The sequence below is a fragment of the Carassius auratus genome, unplaced genomic scaffold (genome assembly GCF_003368295.1).
Source record: "Carassius auratus strain Wakin unplaced genomic scaffold, ASM336829v1 scaf_tig00006690, whole genome shotgun sequence".
In the NCBI taxonomy this organism is placed as follows: domain Eukaryota; kingdom Metazoa; phylum Chordata; class Actinopteri; order Cypriniformes; family Cyprinidae; genus Carassius; species Carassius auratus.
In genome coordinates, this window is record NW_020523779.1 from 1 (window position 1) to 20,234 (window position 20,234).

The 20,234-nt window shown below is 35.9% G+C and overlaps 3 protein-coding genes and 1 long non-coding RNA gene across 6 annotated transcripts; 1 reads left to right on the forward strand and 3 right to left on the reverse strand.

Annotated features, from left to right (window-relative positions):
- Positions 1-52: 52 nt before the first annotated feature.
- LOC113071245 (uncharacterized) lies at positions 53-1,866 on the reverse strand. Its single transcript, XR_003280063.1, has 3 exons — positions 1,825-1,866; positions 1,608-1,679; positions 53-73 (listed from the first exon to the last, which is right to left on the reverse strand). It is a non-coding gene; the product is annotated as an uncharacterized LOC113071245 (long non-coding RNA).
- A 2,188-nt stretch (positions 1,867-4,054) lies between these two features.
- LOC113071247 (cyclin-dependent kinase 2-associated protein 2-like) lies at positions 4,055-9,112 on the forward strand. 2 transcript variants are annotated; one of them, XM_026244611.1, is made up of 5 exons: positions 4,055-4,313; positions 4,607-4,744; positions 5,183-5,274; positions 8,084-8,204; positions 8,792-9,112. In XM_026244611.1, exons 2-5 carry the CDS (start codon positions 4,690-4,692, stop codon positions 8,857-8,859), a joined length of 336 nt encoding a protein of 111 aa, XP_026100396.1. In that variant the 5' UTR covers positions 4,055-4,313; positions 4,607-4,689; the 3' UTR covers positions 8,860-9,112. The 2 variants fall into 2 exon arrangements, with proteins under 2 accessions (XP_026100396.1, XP_026100395.1); XM_026244610.1 differs by having other exon boundaries at positions 4,056-4,313; positions 4,586-4,744.
- Positions 9,113-9,173: 61 nt separating this feature from the next.
- Positions 9,174-15,679, reverse strand: LOC113071246 (AH receptor-interacting protein-like). 2 transcript variants are annotated; one of them, XM_026244607.1, is made up of 7 exons: positions 15,538-15,677; positions 13,186-13,368; positions 12,499-12,687; positions 11,875-12,051; positions 10,604-10,745; positions 10,053-10,285; positions 9,174-9,951 (listed from the first exon to the last, which is right to left on the reverse strand). In XM_026244607.1, exons 1-7 carry the CDS (start codon positions 15,634-15,636, stop codon positions 9,946-9,948), a joined length of 1,029 nt encoding a protein of 342 aa, XP_026100392.1. In that variant the 5' UTR covers positions 15,637-15,677; the 3' UTR covers positions 9,174-9,945. The 2 variants fall into 2 exon arrangements, with proteins under 2 accessions (XP_026100392.1, XP_026100393.1); XM_026244608.1 differs by lacking the exon at positions 13,186-13,368 and having other exon boundaries at positions 15,538-15,679.
- Positions 15,680-18,282: 2,603 nt separating this feature from the next.
- On the reverse strand, positions 18,283-19,725 carry LOC113071248 (extracellular superoxide dismutase [Cu-Zn]). Its single transcript, XM_026244612.1, has 2 exons — positions 19,589-19,725; positions 18,283-19,290 (listed from the first exon to the last, which is right to left on the reverse strand). Exon 2 carries the CDS (start codon positions 19,276-19,278, stop codon positions 18,679-18,681), a length of 600 nt encoding a protein of 199 aa, XP_026100397.1. The 5' UTR covers positions 19,279-19,290; positions 19,589-19,725; the 3' UTR covers positions 18,283-18,678.
- Between the last annotated feature and the right edge of the window lie 509 nt (positions 19,726-20,234).

Below are 20,234 nucleotides of genomic sequence, written 5' to 3' on the forward strand. Positions count from 1 at the left end.
CAGTTCAATCAAAGAGCGTAGATCAGAAAAAAGACCCTGGCAGTGTTTTTCAAAATTGTTGTTCGCTAATGATCTGTAAAAACAGAGAGGAAATTAATCAATACAAATGAACAGAAGACTTTACTCAAATGTAATGTACTTACATATATTAGATTTCCATATGATAAATATATTGACATGTGAAGTAAAAAGATGAAAACTATATATATATCCTAAAACCTGTCAATACATCTTGTGAATATATAAGTGAATATAAATAATTCAAAATATAAATTTATTTTTTATTTTTTATAAATAATAAAAAAAACATAAACATACAGATTGTTTTTTGAAGTTGCACATTATGTTCACATATATGCTTGCTGCATATAATATCATATTAAAATCATCATAAAGATATTATTAACATATAATCAATTTACTCTGGGGATTTCAAATATGTTATAAACTGTTATAAACAGATACCCAGAGAATGTATGCATATGGAAATTATATATCGCCTTTGAGGTAACATACATGGCAATATCACTCTTGACATATGGCAATATATTACATTTCCATTTGGTTATTTGTACAAGTCAGGATGTTTAGGGACTTCACTACGGAGGCCGAGAGAGCTCAACACGCTGCAACTTAAGAAAAAACATGCAAATTGAAAAAACATCAGCAAATGAAGAACACAACACAATCAACGCAACACGCTGCAAATACTTCACAACACATGCATACAACGAAACGCGCTGCAAATCACCACAGCACATGCACATTAAGAAACAATTAATGAAGCAGTGGAAATTTATTTTCATTAACCTTGAAATTATATTTAGCTGAGGATATTATAGTTAGCCATTTTAAGTAACGTTTTACATTTAATCAATGTAATTATTCAGCTTATTTAGGCTAATAATATCCAAAAGATAAAGGAATCATGGTGTTTTCGTTATATGCATGTGTTGTGAAAGATTTTGCAGCGCCGTTTCGTTAATATGCATTTGTTGTGAGGATTTACAGCATTTCTTAATATGGATGTGTTGTGAAGGATATGCAGCGCGTTTCGTTATATGCAATTGTTGCGAGATTTTGCAGCGCGTTTCATTATATGCATGTGTTGTGATGATTTGCAGCATTTCTTAATATACATGTGTTGTTAAGGATTTGCAGCGCGCTTCGTTATATGCATGTGTTGTGATGATTTGCAGCGTTTCTTAATATACATATGTTGTGAAGGATTTGCAGCGCGTTTCCTTATATGCATGTGTTGTGATGATTTGCAGGGTTTCTTAATATGCATGTGTTGTGAAGGATTTGCAGCACTTGTGTTGTCAAACTGATGAAGATGTTTTTTTTTTATTTGCTGGTGTTTTTTTCAATTTGCATGTGTTTTCTTAAATTGCAGTGCGTTGAGCTCTCTCGGCCACCGTACTTTACAGTGTACCTTATAATACAATTCAAGACGACACCAATACATCACATAATGTACTGACTATATGACACAAAATATTAAACAAAAACATATATCACTCAGCCTACTAAAGTAAATGATGCATACCAGAAATCTGTCTAAATAAATACAACCTAGATTTGCTCGCTGTATGTCATATACTTACAGATGTGTGACACCCCGAAGTCCTCTAAAGGCATATTTGTTTATCTCTTCAATCTTGTTACCTTCAATAAATCTGATTGGAGAAATATAATAAGACAAAATAGCTAAAAAAAAAAGTACTTCAACCAATAACTCTGCAGGCATTCAGATAAAGTGGTCCAGGCATCCAACATTTTTTACAATTTATTTAAATCAATGAAAGCTGTACAAATACTTACAAATACTCAATATGAGGAAGCCCTGAGAATGCGTCCTCCTTGAGTTTCAGAAAATGAATTAGAACTAAGGAGCCTTAAGAAGAGAAAAGATGCCAGAATATGTCAGAAAATTCTAAAACTTAAATATGACTAGCATAATAAAGAGTGCCTTGGATTCAAAGTGTTAATGTTTTATAATGCAGATAAACAGGTACATTTATATTCAAAAAGGGGGATGCAGCAGTCACTTACAGTAACTGCAGTGAAGGCATGAGCGAGAACATAGACTCCTTGATTTCTGTGAAACTGCCAATTGACAATACTCCTAAAAAATAAATTAAATAAATGAACAAATAGCCCTACGCCACTTCTTTCATTTATTGATTTCTACCAGACACTACGATGCACGTTCAGTTTCGAAACACGAATACAGGCTATAACCCACTATGTTTAATAAAATTATAAATATTTTCGCAAATAAATTGTTAGGGCGAAAATAATAACATCGCACTTACAGAGAGTTGATGTCACTGGGTATGGTCCGCGGTATGAGAGACGAACCGACGCAAATGATTGAATCCGTCGTACAAGTGCATCCTGCAAGGACATTTGAATACTCGCTTTGATCGGGACAGTTGAAATGAACAAACGAGGAGTAAAGTTACCAAAAGACACTTTCGGATGGAATATAGTTTATCGTTTGAAAGATCCATGGCTTTGAAGCGGAGTCGAAAGCAAACGCTCCCCTGTCCCGAGCAGCAGCAGCACAGTGAAATGCAGCATGAAGGACTTCAGAATCAGCAGCTCTGATGCAGTCACTGCTTTATACTGTCCCATTAGAGGAGGCACCAACGAGTCAAAAAAAAATCTCAAAGTAGCCATGTAACTGACAGATCATACCACTTTTTGTTTGTTTTTGTACTTGCCTTAAGATGCTTTTACATATATGCTAATTATGTTGTTTTATCAGACTTTTCTGTTTTCTTCTTTACTATTAACTGAAATAAGTTCACTGTCATATCAGCAAAATTGTTGTAATTCTTCTTTTTATGTAGAGCGAGTATGAAAATGCACAAATTGTCTTGGCTATGAAAACAAGTGTCAATGTGGAAAATGTGGTTGGTGTGACGCAGCAGTTCTTTAAATGAATGGCTTCTGTTCTGTGTCTTGTAGTCAATTGACTAAAGTACTTTGCATTTACTTTAGGCCTAAATTAACATTAATATGAGCTCAATCTGTCTGTTTCCCTACAGATTACTAGATTATGCTGTATAAATTACAACAATTTATCTGGCAACACTAATAAGCAATAGGCCTATGACTGCAAATAATGTACTGAACAGTACGCATAGCATTAATCATTTAGAAGCAGATCTGATTTCAGCTTGTAAGTGCTTTCTGTCTATATGTGACTGGGGGAGGTGCTTAAATTGATGACGATGAAATAACCACCACTCCTACAATCTGTCACATTTAGGCTACTGAAGTACATATGCATAAGTGATTTCAAGTGGTTTTCCTGCAGACCAAACTCCCAATGCATCAACAGAAAACAGATTACCATTACAGACTTCAAATAAATGCATAGGTACCTATTTGCTGCATTAAAAAGGGCAAATCAATACAGACCACCTCATCAGAAATGCTCATCAAAAACTCCATGTCATCAGAAAAATTAAGGGAAGTCTAAAACCAGTCAGCAGTTTAGTATGTATTTAAACTGCCATTGTGAAGATTGTTCAGTCAGTATGGCACAGAAAGGACTCATAGGTACTGATCTCCCTTCGGCACATCTAATGCACCAATAAAAAGATTACAATGGATCCATCTCACCCAGTGCATAAAAGAAGCCTGAAATGGCCAACAGCTAAAACATTCAGATTAAAAAAACACTTTCCTTTAAACAGCTGTCAGAGAGTTCAGTAAACATCTATATTTTAAGTTATTTTTTTATGTAGCTTTCACATTCGATTGTTGAATATACATTATATTTTAGATCTCACCAGTAGTGAGTAGTTGCAGATTTTTCAGTTTTGACTTATCCATTTTTATTCTCTATATTATTATATGCCATTCTATAAATAAACAACTAAATAAATAAATATTAAGATGATCCACTTTCCATATGCTTTCCCAGCTCACTGTTGTCCACTCTCTCCAAATACCTCAACAAGAAAATTCCAGAATGGAATCTTCATTGTGGAAGAGAGAGGGCAAAGGCGCGTGCCTGATGACGCAGTCACTCTTTTTGCCGAGTATCATGGGAAAATAACATAGCAGGCTAGCACGCGCAGGAAGAGAGGAGAAGAGCCGCTGACACCTCCGTGCAACGAAACTATTCCCGTGCGTTATACCTCGGTAACCTCCTCGAACAAGTGTAAATCGGCTACCAGAAACCGTCTTTCAGTGCTCAGCGTATCGCGAAGTGTTCACGGTTGTTGTTTGTTTGATTTGTCGGCTTGTTGGATATTTAGCGCGTGTCGCTGTCGAGCGAGTTCGCGGAAGAAGAGGTGGGTAGTTAAATTTACCTTTCATAAACCACTACAACCATCCTCCACTCTTTAATACACCAAATATATTTCGTATTTATATAAAACGACTCCTTTTTTGCCCTGGCTGATAATAAAGAAAAAGTCAGTAAATTCCAGGGGGTTTAAATGGAGAAGGCACGGTCTGAAGCCGGTTAAGTTTAGAGGGGACCGTCTTTTCTGCCCGCTAGCCTTTCTCATGTCTCTCACCTCTTAAACGATTATGTATATCTACTCTTTGTGTTTACATTAAGCCTTCGTCGTTCCTGCTTCAGATACTAAAGCCCATCGAGATTACATTCAGAAGATAAGCAGAAAGTTTCCATCAGGCGAGGTTACAGTCGACGGTGGTGTAAATATGAGTTACAAGCCGATCGCCCCCGCACCCACCGGCTCCAACCACACGCCTCCAGGTGAGTTTCGTTATGTTCTCGGTTCATTCAATTCTTTTTATGCATTCATATTTTCTCCATTTGAGGTATTCTTTGTGCATCATCTTTTCAAACGCACCGTTTTAATCCTGGAGAAAGGGGTCAGTGAACCTACTGTAAAAGAGGTCAGAGACACGGATAAAGGGGGAGGAGTCAAAGGAGCCATCTGTCTCGCTCATTACATTAATGTTGTACATTGTTCTGCTAACAGCACCCTATCGCGATTACGTTTAAAAGCTAACCGTTTTCTTACTCACTTGTGAGTGTGCCATGCCATCACATCAGTGCATCTAATATTGGCTGTATTTGACATCACTTCCTTTCATACTAACACTGGGTGGCGAGATATCATTGGTTGAGTTTGGCCTTTTGACATTTGCTTGATTTGTGATTGGTCTTCCTCTTGCTCTTTGGTTTTAGGATCATGTGGCTCATCTCCATCACTGGCCTCCTCTTCTAACTTTAGACCAGCATTTAGTGACTTTGGTCCACCATCAATGGGCTTTGTACAAGTAAGTTCATTTTCTGATAACAGTGGGCTAATATGTAAATTAGCAGAATTTAAATTAGGATGATAAATGCCCTAAGGGTCTGTTTTATTTGTAATAAATACACTACTGGTCAAAAGTTTGAATTTATTTTATTTTTTTTAAGTTATTTGTAATGCTTACCAACGATGCATACATTTAATAAAATACAGGAACATACAATAAAAATGCTGATATTTTGAAATACTACATTCAAATTATTTTTATTATTATTATTTAAAAATGAACTTATTCTTGTGATGGCAAGACTGAATATTATATGAAATGTTATCTCATTATGCTCCATCGCAGGGGTCGGTAACCTTTTTTCTGGTAGACCACTGTGAACCCCCCCCCCCTCCCCCAATAGAGCATCACAGTCCCACCCACAGCTGGTGACGGAAGTAAAAATTCAATGCAATTTCTACATTGACATGTGGGGTATAAGCCCCAGTAGACTTAAAACCAGCTACGGCTGTACTAAGCGATAGTATATGCTCATATAAACGTAAAAGGATCACGGGGCACTAACCTTGTTTTGATATAAATGCCTTTTATTCGCGATGTCTTGGCTAAGTACTTCATTACCCACAATCCTGAACAATCCCACAGTGTTGCATCTGATTGGTGGAGCCATATACAGTAGGTGGAGCTCGTGTAACCGTCTGGTTAAACCCCGAGAAGGTCCGTGAAGACTGAAGATCAAAAAAATAAAATAAAAACCTGTTGCGTTTTTGCACGGTAGACTTATCAGTGCAATCATGATCTCCTTGGCTGCCATGAGAGTTTTGCAGGGAGGTTGGTAACTTAGCTAGGCTACTGTAGCCTTCATATGGTATGAGTCATATCAAGCATTTTATAATGCCACTGTCAAAACAATATTTAGCCTAGGCATACCTTTTTGTGCATTTACTGAACATTTGTGTAATGGCAACGATGTGTTGACGACTGAGCGTCGATTGCAGTCAGGTACAAAGCACTGCACCATTGCTGACATTATTGTTAACCACTTTCACACATGCACACAATATATAAAATACACAATGATAAATATAAAATTCAATACACAATACCTATATAAAACACTTTATTTACACGATTGTAAATTCACTACATTCACTATATGAAATAAAATTTACTGGAGGAAAATTTTGCGCGAGCGGCCGTCATCAGATTTGGAAGTCGCTCAAAAGGCTCTTTACCTCGTTCGCGGTTGTGGCTTCAGTCGAATTCAATGAGGCGCGGTGGTTTATGGGATGAGTAGTTCTTGCGCTCGAAATGAAAATATGTACACAGTTTTGACCTTTGACTTTTTTTGGATTTTCTCTAAATTATTTCACTCGAAATGATATGTAATATGCTTATGAGTTCAGCCGTAGCTGTTTATCCTCAGACATGCTCTAAAACTCTTTAGATAAGGATTTTTCCGAAAGTCAATGGGAGAAATGAATGAGAAATTTACTTCCGGCACCAGAGCCCTCTCGGGCTGTGGCCGGGACTGTGATGCTCTATTGAATCTGTACACATTTTTAAATGATACGATAAAAAAAAAATGTGTGTGTGAGACAAGGCCACTGCATTAAAACAGTTCAGTTTATTCACCATTCTATATTAATGCGCTTCTTTAATTGATGCATGCGCACACACACCACTGGCATAATCACACTGTGCAAAAAGTAACATTCAGAAGCTCATAAACTTGTTGTTGGCGCTGCCACATGGCTTTTTTTAATTGATACTGAATCACTACTTTATATTTCTCAGCAATGAGGGGGGTTAAAATCACTGTTTAAGTAACTAAACTCAGCTTCATAGACGCAGACAATTTACACATCTCTCCCTCACTCAAAATGGACATCTGCATTTTTTTTTTTGAGTAGTTTGCATAACTGGATATTTCTATCGTAAAACTTAACTAAAAGTTGACTAATATTAAATGATTTGGTCTTTTAAACTGATGCTTTGTGCTCTGCTTCTATAAACCGTAAACCCTGCCTACTCTGCCACTATATATATATATATATATGATTATAGAAAATTGGTCGTACCATGACATAAGATTTTGGTCATATCACCCGCCCCTAATTTAATTGATCAAAAGTGACAGAAAACATATGTAACATTTATAAATGTTGTAACCATCTCACTTTGTTCATCCGCGAATCCTGATATAGAGCATCAATAATTTATCAAATATTTACCACCAAATCAGCATATTACAAAGATTTCTGACGCATCAGAAGGCGTAACGACAGCTGAAAATTAGATTTTAAAATACATTCAAATAGTTATTTTAAATTATAATAATAAAAATGTAACTGCACTTTTTATGAAATAAATGCAGCCTTGGTGACTACAAAAACATGTATAAAATCTGAATTATTCAAAATTTTGACTGGTAGTGTGCATATGTATAGATCTATTATATATATATATATATATATATATATAATATCTCCACCTTATTCTGGCACAGCCAATTGTAAACTTTATGGGTCTTGCTTCATGTCTTTTTTAGCGGCACCGCTCGTTTTGCTGCTTGATGCTGCAGATTGGTGTGTTTTACCATATTATTTTAATGTATTACCTTAATTATGAACACACTGGTTTGTAGTGCAAACAGTTTTACCATTTACTGTGCGCTATAATACTTCTCGTTATTTTCCTATCGCAAATAATGAACCGGAAGTTTCGCCCATAGACTGACTTCTGTTGAAGAATAAATAATAAGGAATAAGTAGATACACCTCATAAGGAGGATTTATATTACTCTGACGTTTTTTGTTTTTTGTAGCCTGTTAAAGTTTCCCAGGGATCTACCTATAGTGAGCTGCTCTCCGTCATTGAAGAGATGAGCCGTGAAATTCGTCCTACCTATGCTGGCAGCAAAAGTGCCATGGAGAGGCTGAAGAGAGGTACTCCAAACCCTTTGGCATAAAGTGTGTGCAGCACATTTGTAACAGACTGTGACATTTAGTCCCCTGGAGTAATGTGAGCCTAAGGGCAGTTGTGATAGTTTCCTGCGTTTCCATCTGTTTGAGTTTAGACGGGCAATGTTTCTTTCATCAGCACAAAGACTTTCTTACTAAGCTACCTTTACAGGTCAGGTTGTGGTGCTTGCCACTGAGGTAAAATTAATATAGAAAAAGTAAAGTGTTCAGAATTCCAGTAGCCATTAATTCCAGTGCAAGTAAACCACTTATTTGTACTGTAGATCATTTCTTTAAATTATATTGATTAATTATTGAAGTTGCACTACAAATATAAGTTGTAACTTGTAATGCCTGATATGTAATGCTTATCTTATTGTCAATTTATTGTGTACATCCAAAGACAGTATTTTACAATTGGTGCTACCTGGTCCATTAGTAAATGGCCCGTCAATCAACAAAACTACTTACAGTAGTCCTTTTGCACATTTGTATGTTAGCACTTAGTCTTGTTATTTGGATAAATGTTTACTTGTCTGAAATGGCTGATTTGTGTTTCTGTCTTTTATCAGGTATCATCCACGCACGGGCTCTTGTCAGGGAGTGTCTAGCAGAGACAGAACGAAGTGCTCGCACATAACATCCACACACACGCACACACACACTTTCCCTCTGGTACTTGCCTCCCCATTGTTCTGTTTCTCATAAACATGCTCCTTCTCTTTGCCAAGCTATTTACAACACCACATCTTTCTATCTTTCTTATTGACCTTTGTCCATCATTCATAGCTATCTTCCCAATGTGCACCTCATGTAGTGATAATGCCATTAGCATAGCAATTTTTTAAGCCCAATTTTTGCAATTCTGTATTTAAATAAAAAAACAAAACAAACAATTTGTCAGATTTTCAATTCAACTGAATGCAAGAATTGCTTTTGCAAATGGGGGATAAGTGATTTTCAAATAACTTTATTTGGATTCAGTCACAACATATGCAGAATAGTTGCAACAACACCTGTTTAAAAAGCATTTTGAAAATAGCAATTGATTTGTAGTGACTTGGATATGCCTGACAATTCCATTAATTATCAACACAGTGTGAATGAATATGGTTTCAGTGATACTTTTACATGTGCCATCACAGTGTTATCATTGTGCCTTCTAATTTCCTTTATCTTTCAATAAAAAAAATGTAATACATATGAAGCCAATGAGGGTAATAGCAATAAAAACTTATAAACATGATAAATACAAAAGATCAACACAAAAATTGAGGGAAAGGGGGATAAAGAAATCCTATTTATCCAGACTAGCCTTTCAAGTTTGGTTCGTTCAGACTGGCCTTGTTAAAAGCACTGAACTTAAGAAATAGGGTTCAATCTGTGACAGTTTCTATCAGATATATCCAAAGACTGAATATACAAGGTAACAAGGCAGTAAACTGCTATTTACCCCATTTCTGGTTCACAGGAGATCCCATTAGAAACTCAATGAAAATGAGCACTTTTCAATAAATGATGGGTTACTTCAGGGATGAATGGATGAATTCAAATGCATTTAAAGCTATGCCCTCCTCAATGGTGTATCAATCAATTTCCTAATGAAACACGAGGAGGGGATAAACAATATGAGCTTGTGAGGAATGAAGTTATAGTGCATGTGCTCCAACTTGACAGTGGCCTTACTGCATCCTTATAAATGTAAAATTGGTCTTTCATCTTTGTTTCAGCCCTAAAAAGAGAGGAAAACAGTTCATTACTTAACTGAGCAGCTTTAGTTTATCAATATTCACTCATTTAGATACTGTTTTTGAGACAGAAGACCGAACTAACCGTGGAAGCTGTAGCAGAGGCTTTGCTGCTGTAGTTGAAAAGGTTTTTGTAGCGTCCCTTCTCCTCTTTCTGTTTATCCCGAATGCGATCCTCCATTACCCTCAACTCCTTTGCAACTGAGGTTTCAAGTGATGGGTCTAGTTCAATCACTTTGGCAAAGTCAGCTCTTGCCTGTGCTTCGTTCCATACCATTGCATGAGCTTTCCCTCGTTTGAAATACGCCTTCACATTATCTGTGAGAAAGACAAAGAATGAGTATGGGCACCTATAATACAAATGAGAAATGTTACCCATGGTGGGAGCACGCTCATACAAAGTAAAAAAACAAAAAACAAAAACAGTGTAGTCTTATTTTTACATAACTTGTTTGTAAGGAACGTGATCATAGTGTAGCTTTTCATAAACCTAAAAATACTGTAGAAGTTCAAATAGGCTTCTTTAATAAGCCTAGATGTACTTACAGCCAGATTTGTAATCAATGAACAAAGTGTGTTGTTGTAAAGAATTTAGACTTGGGGGTATATGGGTGTTGCAATTGTTTTGATATTTACCATTGTACTTGTTGATGATAGAAGAGCAGTGGTCCAAAACCTCATAGTACTGGCCCAAAAGATGCTTGCACTGGCAATAGTTGAGGAGGAGAGGGGTGATCATGAGATCTAGTTTGATCCAATGGTCATCACCCGGACGCTCCTATAAACAGAGAGTATGTTTATAGTAAAATGACCAACCCTGAGGAATATACACTTCTGGCCTGGGCTGCACAAAATGGTCAAACTGATAATTATTATTATTATTATGAGCACAAATAAAGAGAATGTCAGCTCATATACAGTATTTATTTTACCCCATCTAGTTCCCTGCTTTTTATACACATTAACTATGATGAAAACTCACAAATCTTAAAAAGTTAAATATTAATATTATAATTATTTCTCTATTAAACAACCTTGAATTGTAGCACAGAGGTAGTAAATGCATGTATTCAGATAAGAGCATTGCAAACAACATATGCAAGATTCATATTTGTATTTATTATTTAGTCAATAAGAAAGTTTTTCACAGCAAACAGCTCAAGCGGCCTTGTAGAGGAATGCAGACTGGCTATCTGACACTTTCATTTGAGCAGAATATCTCAATGGAGACTGCTTAACTCCAACATACATGTTTGTCTGTGTTTTCCGATCATTAGTGCTCTTTTTCAGGCCAAAGAGAGCATGTGCACATGGTTGCCACTTGAGGAGGAAAATGGTATCTATTTATTAGTATAGGTCTGATTGGGGGATCTGACCTCTGATCATTTGGCAACCCCAAGCATGAACTTTGCACTGATTTCTAACTGGACTTTAAAGTGGACTTACAACTATTTTCTTTTTGTTTCTGTTGTGATGGTTTCTTAGTCCACATCACATTAACACTGGAATTTTAGCCAAACAATGTGAAAAAAATAATAATTTGATATTAGAGGTAATAATAACAATGAAAGTCCTATATTAAAATGTTAAGACAGGAATATACTACTATTGTAATTGCACTGTAAAACTTCATATTTCATATTAAGTATATTAATTATTTAACCATTGCAAAATCATGGTGCTTGTGTCTTATTTTCTCACTTGTAAGCATTAAAAGCAGAACGCATGCTTATTTTGGCAGAAAACTCCAGGGTTACCTCCAAGTTTCTGTGATGGCAGGTTTACAAATACTTCATTCCAAACCTAGTGAACTTTTGTAAATAGCTGTCGACAAACATTAGAATTTATGCAACTGTAAAAAAGTGAACCTGCGTCTAGGTAATCAAGGAGAGACTTTTAAGACTAACCTTCATCTGTAGGTTCTTCAGACAAGCTATGGCACTGTAGTACTTCTCAGAAGCTGCTGAAATATCTCCACTCTTGAAGAGTGCGTTTCCCTCCTCATGGATCTGTGGTATGACCTCCAGTTTCTCCTCATCTGTCATTGCCCATATTTCCATTTGGAAGGATCCAGGGGGCAAGATCTTAGGAAGATGAGAATCAGAATAATGAATCAGCTTTGTTAAAAAGATCAAGCGGGAATTACCTACAGGTACTTTGTAATTTAGTATACATGTTGTCAAATTAGTAGAAATGCATATTGTAGTTCATTTAAAGGGACAGTGATATTAATTAATTTCTTTCAGTCATTCAGCACAATCTATTTTGAAGAATTTTGTTAAGCAAACAGCTGACTTCCATAGTATGGAAATACAATTATGGAACTCAATGGCTACCAACATTCTTCAAGATATCTCAAGCAGAAAAATTAAACTCACACAGGTTTGGAACAAGTAGAGGGTGAGCAAAAGATGACAGAAAAAATGCACATAGAACAGACAGGCATTTGATTTTATTATGCTGTTCGTGTAGTTATCAGAGCTCTCGTAAAACTGCACAACCAAAAATGAGATTAAGCTACTGTTTCTCACCTCTAGCATTTCCAGAGTAAAAACTAGAGGCTGAGGATTGGCCTGCAACTTATCCAGATCAGGGTGACCCATAGAATGATGCGAGTGAACCTGAGCTATTCCACAGCAGTGTCTCTGTCCTTCCAGTGGGTCTTTTCCAAGGCTGATGTTGCGTAGTGACAGAGAAACCAGAGGGTAGAGAGCTGTGTGCTATTACAGTAGGGAAAACAAGAAGTACTGAGCCAAAATAATATCAGAAAGAATAGAACAATAAATTTATAATATAAAAACGAGTCATAAGTAGCACAGGTATATTTGTAGCTATATCCAGAAATACATTGTATGGGTCAAAATTATTTTTCTTTCATGCCAAAAATCATTAGGATATTAAGTAAAGATCATGTTCCATAAAGATATTTTGTAAATTTCCTACTGGAAATATATCAAAACTTCATTTATGATTCATAAAATGCCTTGCTAAGAACTTGGACAACTTTAAAGGCAATTTTCTCAGTATTTTTATTTTTTGGACCCTCAGATTCCAAAATTTTCAAATAGCTGCATATCAGCCAAATATTGTCCTATCCTACTTTTTATATGATGTATTTTTTTTTTTTAAATTGACCATTATGTCTGGTTTTGTGCTGCAGGGTCATATATATGTAATACTACAAATATGAAGATGTCCATATATCAGAAGGCAGAGACCTTCACATCACAGGTGAACTCAGCCACTTCCCCCTCTCTCATAGTGGTGACCACCTGCTCCCACACAGGAAGCTTGAACTTCTTCCCCAGTATGAGCTCCATAGGTTTACTCTGGCCTCCCATTGTCCTGGAGTCATCCAACACGGTGCCATCACAGAGGCTGGTGCGGTAATGAAACTTCACCTTTCAAGAGCAGTGTTAATTTTGACACGAAATTTTAATTTAGTTTTAGTCTTAGTCTTTTGACTATAATTCTTTTTAGTTTTAGTCAAGTTTTAGTCATCTGATTTGTTTTAATTTTAGTCTTATTTTAGTCGACTAAAATTGCTTGGTATTTTAGTCGACTAAAATTGCTTAGTATTTTAGTCGACTAAAATAAGACTAAAATCAATAACAGATTTACTAGACAATTTTTTACAGCTGGTATAGGAAACAAACTTAACCAAAATATATAAAACACAAATTCAACTTTATTTCAACACAACTGTGTCTTTATTTCGATTCAAAAGCTTTTATGCAGCAACAAACACTGTCATGATTATGTAAACAATAACTAGCTGCCAGTTGACCATCAATAAAAGAAAAATAAAGTTAGGTCCAGGACCTTAAAGCTTACAGCTGAGCTGAACAATAAGTGCATACATTTAAAATAAATATTTAATAAGTTGGGTGGATAAAAAAAGTAACAAGATTTTATAAGGTATTCATTTGTCTAGCAATATTGTATGTTTTAAATACTACAATATTGCTAGATTAGTATGTATAATGATAGGATGTGAACATTCACGTTTCACATGACTAATATAGAAATATTTGTGATATTGTCAACAAGTAGAACATTATAAAATATACTAAACATTAGTATTAATCAAATGTATTTATCATGATATTATGTATTAGTATTGTGCTCTCATCTAACTTGAAGAAGGAGCTATTTTACATTACTTTTCAGTTCGTAATATTAAATGCTACAACATCTACGCACTGCAGTCTTCCAATTTTGCTTAGCTCAATAAACAAAAGAACATCGTTGTGAAATTACATTTGAGAAAATGTCCGGGTGGCTCGTCTGTAAATGTCTTTTCAAATTGGTTGTGTTGCCACGAATGAGCGCTCCGCGTGCTTTACGCTTTGTTTTGTTTTGTTCGTCGTCAAACGTGAAGTGAGCTGTGGACATTTTGTCGCTCTTTTAGACATCACCTCTTCGAATGCCGACTTCCCGGGAGCTCATTTAAAAACTGAAAACCTTTGCTTCACGTCTCAATAAGTCAGGCTCTGATTGGTTCTCTTCTCTCATGCAGTCTCGCCTGTTACGTTTTGCCGGTTCTTTTGCTCATTCCTCGCATCTCTCCCGTCTGCTGATTTGATTTTCGTCACAGTCTATTTTCGTCTTGTCCTTTATTCGTTGACGATAATGTCAATCAATTTAGTCATAGTTTCAGTCTCCATCAGTGCCTTCTATTTTAGTTTTCGTTTCGTTTTCGTCCGCAAAAATATATTCGTGACGAAAATAATGACGAAAATATTTAGTCAACGAAATTAACACTGTTCAAGAGAGAAAAATACAAAAATCATTTGGTTATTTATTATAAATAATTTAACGTACACCTGTGGTATTTGTTGCATTATGACATTTAGTTTGATTGAATTTCTCTACATTTTGAGCCCAACAGGCTCTCAGTGCCAGAACATTTGTATACAATGTTCAAATGTTAACATTTCATATTACCCCGATATGCTAACTCTTTATTCGATTAGCATTTTGTCTAAATGTTAAAAAGGGATATATAATAGATTTTACTACAGTTATAGGCATATGCTCCCTTGTCTTCGCCTCTGCTACTGTTTTTCTGTAAACATGAAGTTAATTTCATGTCAGGCTTTACAGGGTTAATACAATTATTGACGTTGCTTATAATGTAGCCAGTGGAGATGATGTTGATGTTTTGGGGTACGTAGCTTTCAGCTGTCACTCAGAAGAGATGAACCTTTTTCTCCCTTCTCTGTGCCAAAACGCAAACACACAGACATCCTGTTTGTGAGACCGCAATCACAGACTGTAGCATCAAGTATCCCTCCTGAAGCTTAGCTACTACCCGCTAAATCTGAATGCCTAGCGTCTCCGTGTGGAACAAAAAAAAAACTATATGACACACACCTATTTAAATATTTATTTAATATTGCTATCTATGCATAACGCATTAACCTGAACGACTCTGGGCTATCTTCATCCGAAATCAAGCTCATGATGTTACAAGTCAAAACTGGCGACTCCAGCTCTGAAATCGACACATAAAACCATCGTCTTGTGACATTGCATTACTGTAAAATGTATCCTGTACGTTACACTACCTTTGTTCCATTGGGAAACGTTGAAAGTTCTCCTTTTCCGGGAGATATGACTTTTTTCTGAACGCCATCAGCTCTGAGCTTCATGTCTATTTCCTCCATTCTTCTGGAGGATGTAGGAGAGTGTCGCTCCGCTGCGTCTAGATGGCGCTGCAGCAGCGGATACAGTAAACACTGCACTGCCGCTGCTTCTTCTTTACTTTCTATGACTGTTTGTCATACAACTAATGATACATTACATCCACTTGCTGGTTTGGAGTGCGGGTTAAAATTGTACAGCCAGACTCGTGTTTTTCCCGCCTGAAATACCCGTCTTTTTCAGATATTGCTTAAAACATAAATTAAAACATTTATCATATGAACTACTATTTCTTCATTTCTGTTTTTCTTTGTTATTCTCTCTTTACCAACATTTCTTTGAATATTCGAAAACCATCATCCAGGTTTCATCCTCAAACTGTTTTTGCCATCTCTTCGCGTTGTTTAATTCAAAATGTAATTTCAGTCGTTTTATATTTTACTTTCATGTCTCTGTTGGCTTTTTTTGATGCTTCCTTTTTACACTTTTCTACCAACTTGTTTCTTTTTACACATATGAGCTGTACCCATCATCTGAACCATATATTGTCTGAACAGGACAAATGGTCTCCATTAGAGAAAAAAAACATGTGACATGTTTCTAATGCCTTTACAGATGAACTTCAGACAGAGCATGCTTTCATTGGTTTATTTTACTCAACCCACTTGAACAGTATTTCTAGTATATAATGCATACACTATACTTCTAGTGTATAATGATAGGTTGTCTAAAACTCGTTCAAACACATACTTTGTTTTATGTCTTTTCAATGCACCTAAATATACATTAAAGTAAATAATTGTTTTGAATATGCATTATATCTGGTGCTTGCTTTCCTTGTCTAACAGTGTCATCTTTTATTTCCATTTCTTTTGTCACTTTAGGTATTTCCCCACTTCACTACATCACATCAAACCTGGGTAGAAAGATTTAAGATTGTGTGTTTTGTGATTTTTATAATGAGAGTTTTTTTTTTTTCATCTTTTCTGTTTTGGTCTCATCTTTTACTACACTGCCTGGCGATCAGGAATAGTTTTGCAAGTCAATGTCTATTACAGTACATATCATAAATAGAGGGATGCAGAAACACTGGAATTCAACAGTAAGCTTTAAGAAAAGTTTAAACTACTGTAAAATAAATCTTTTGGGAAATGCAAGAGACACACCACAACTCTAAACTCAGTTGTGTATTTCAGATCATGTCATAAACTGACACTCAACAACATCAAGATTTGCACAAAATGTTTTTTATTTTGTGTTTACTTCATGTATTTGTTTTTTGATGTATTCAGCTAATAACTGTTGTTAGAGCACTATCATTTAATCTACAATTTCATGTATCAATTTAAAAAGTACCTTTTTTAAATGTATTTTAAAGTAAAATTCTAATACATGCTACAAGACATAAGACCATACAAGATACAATATTATAACACCAGGCAGAAACAAACAATATGAATCAATAATATACAATTACATGGTTATTAATGTTACTGATATAAATATACTAATATTAAACAAAATAAAAAACATGCTATTACAAAGGTTATTTATAAAATCATTAATATTTTCAAAGATATTTTTCTTTTCACAGAGTTTGCAAGGATGGTGGGAAGCATGGCCACTATATGCCAGTTTTTTTAATATCTGTGCCCTGAGATAAAAGCAAAAATCAGCTTTATTATTTTTTCATATCTTTACTTGGAAACATCCTGTAACAACTTGTCATATATATGTACAAAAAGCTTCCAAAATGTTCATAATTTTTTATATACATTTCTTAAAGTATTTTTAGCTCAGTTCCGTAAACCATTCATCCCAAATCAAGGTGTTCTGTTGGCTCATGCTGCAGGCAAGAGTAGATCAATTGGCAGCACTCTGTGCAGAAAGAAAGGAGAGACAACTGATTATTACTTTTAACTTCATACCTTCATTATTCTAAACTGTATTACTAGACATGGCTGATATCAGAAAAAAATCATGTTATGATAATCTTACCTATATTGACAAGCCAGCTATGAACCAACAGGAAACATGCCTCATACTAGTGAGAACAAGAGCACTCCCAGTGAATATACTGTCGCTGGCTCACCATGTTACTTGCCCTCTGAAATAAATTCAGGTGGACAGTACATGTGTGTGCCTGTAAGAAGTACAGATTATGAGCAATTAATCTTGATGCCCATTAGCATGATACTAGAGTGATTCCTATGGCTTCAACACATACCCATGAATGTAGTATAGGGTGCACTTTGCAGGAGGTCACCACACCCAAAATCAATAAGTTCAACTTCTTGTTGTTCAAAAGTTTTTACTTTTTGATGTCCTGGTGCAGCACTCCACGTTGGCAGCTCATGTAAGCGACTTGAGTTGCCTGCCGCATGACAACCTGAGCCAGGTCCTCGTCAATTCTGCCTTCACGATGCTGCACAAAATCCAGAATCATGATGTAGTATTCACCCAGATCCTTCCAGTCCAGCAGCTGGATTATCTGGGGAACTTTGGGGCCTTCATTTGCGAGGATTAAAAGAGTGACCTCCATTGGGATAAATTGGATTTTTAGGAACTGAAATTCAACATGGTTGTATAATACAATAAAACAATAATATTAATTATGATGTTCTCATGTGTATTCATTTATGGAATGATAAGCAATTGTAGAGAAATAATTAAATTGATTATTATTTTATTTAGTTAAATATCATGTTCATAACTGTAAAAAGGCACCAAATTTTGTACAGTCTAAGTATCCGTGTTTAAAGCACTGGAGTAAGAAACATCAAGTCAATCAATCAAACAAACAAGCCATACTTTGACTGTAAACAGGCATAGCTTCCAGCATTTAATTTAAGGATTTAGAATCGGTTTATAGATCAAATAAACTGAAGACATTAGAATGTAGACACATTTACAAGCCAGTTTACTCACTTTAATTGTCATTTAGTGTTGTAGATAAAAAGAACCAGAGATTTTGAGCAATGTTAATCTATAATTCCATTTAAAAGCATCAGTTATTCAGCTGATAAATACTCAAAGAAAAAAAAAGTATATGTAATTTGTATATGCTAATTTTGGGGGTTTGCCAGTCCAATAACACAGCATGCCAACCGCCCTCCAGCATTGCCATTCAGCAAGCTTCCCACGTTCCCACCTCTGCCTAAATCATCCTCTCCCTCATGAATCACAACAGACCGGCCAAGAATTGAAAGTCTCCCAAAGAGTGTTGCACTGGAGTTCATTGATAGACGAATCTTCCCATTAACAGGAACAAAGTTCCCAAAGTCCCCTGGATGTTGTGGATGGTTCACGCCGAGGGGATTGTAATGCCCACCTGTAGATCCACAGCCTTTGCTTAAGTCTCCGTACTCATGAATGTGCATTGCTCTGGGCTGCTGGCTGTAGACAGGGAGACCATGCAGTCTGAAAGTCACGCTCAGCTTTTCCTTTGGACCAGACTGTTTGAAAAAAACATGACCGTACACACAGGGCATTTCAGGTTTCAACTGAGTGTTAGGGCGCATTCTACACACCGCTCGAAGGGAATTACTGCTCACTGGAGGGGAAACTGGATTTGAAGCATATACCAAACCCGAGAGGGACCCACAGAAGTGCACATGGCAACTGAACAAGAATGCTAAAAGTGGTAAAATGTAGAAGGATTTCATTTCTTCTTTTCCCTGTGGCAAAACAAAACAGTTTAATCAGAAAAGCATAAAGTCAAGGCAAATATTACCCTTTAAGTCAATATGCATTCAACGCCAACACCCCCATGTGGGTTTATTTAGACATTAGACTACATCCACAAAAGTGTTTACAAAAACATAACGTCAGCCAGAAGCCTCGCATTGCTAATTAAAAAAAAAAAAAAACACAAACAAAAAAAACAACAACAACGTTTTTACAAATTTACAAAAATGACATTTTTGGATTATCTACAGTTGAATTTTGGTAATAAATTAAATAGACGTAGCCTACCTCCAGTGTTACGTCACTGTTTTTAAAAAGCTCTTCTTATAACAAACGTGTTGCTCGGTCGGTGTTCCTTCCCGTGTGACACATTTTAGGTTGTTGTTTTATACTTGCATAACTCAGGGGCGTAAACATTTCAAATTTAGTCAATTATAGTGCTTGCAAGTTCTACAGATCCAATTTCATGCCTGCCCACAAAGCTGCAGGGAAATCGTGTTTAGTGAAATACAGTCTGATAACATTAGTAAGCTTAGATACAGAATAATGTATTTTCCCCCGTCTGGTTTGTGCTCCATATAAGTTTTAGCAGTCAAAAGATAGCTAAAAAAATTAGCTTACTTTTAACTATTATAATTAACAAACAAAAATTCCTCAACATAACCTTTTTTTTATTATTATTATTATTTCTTATGATAAGAACAAACGAGTAATGAGGTATTTAAGATATTGTCGTCGACTTTTTTGTTGTTCATTTCGGTCAGCTCGAGTGGCGTGTCATCGTGACGTATCACGTCGTTCATTTTATATGACTCGTTCAGTCTTCACTTCAGGACCAAGTGTTTCAGTATACTACAATACACGTCCATCGCCATATACTGTATGTCTTTATTGTGGTACATCACACTATTCTGCAATGAATCCATTGAGAGAC

Coding starts and splice junctions, on each gene's coding strand:
- LOC113071246 (XM_026244607.1), bottom strand. CDS start 15,636: ATGGAGGAAATAGACATGAAGCTCAGAGCTGATGGCGTTCAGAAAAAA. Junction 12,688..13,185: donor AGTTCACCTGTGATGTGAAG/GTCTCTGCCTTC, acceptor CTACTGTAATAG/CACACAGCTCTCTACCCTCT. Junction 12,052..12,498: donor TTACTCTGGAAATGCTAGAG/GTGAGAAACAGT, acceptor CATCTTCCTAAG/ATCTTGCCCCCTGGATCCTT.
- LOC113071247 (XM_026244611.1), top strand. CDS start 4,690: ATGAGTTACAAGCCGATCGCCCCCGCACCCACCGGCTCCAACCACACG. Junction 4,745..5,182: donor CTCCAACCACACGCCTCCAG/GTGAGTTTCGTT, acceptor CTTTGGTTTTAG/GATCATGTGGCTCATCTCCA. Junction 5,275..8,083: donor CATCAATGGGCTTTGTACAA/GTAAGTTCATTT, acceptor TGTTTTTTGTAG/CCTGTTAAAGTTTCCCAGGG.
- LOC113071248 (XM_026244612.1), bottom strand. CDS start 19,278: ATGAAATCCTTCTACATTTTACCACTTTTAGCATTCTTGTTCAGTTGC.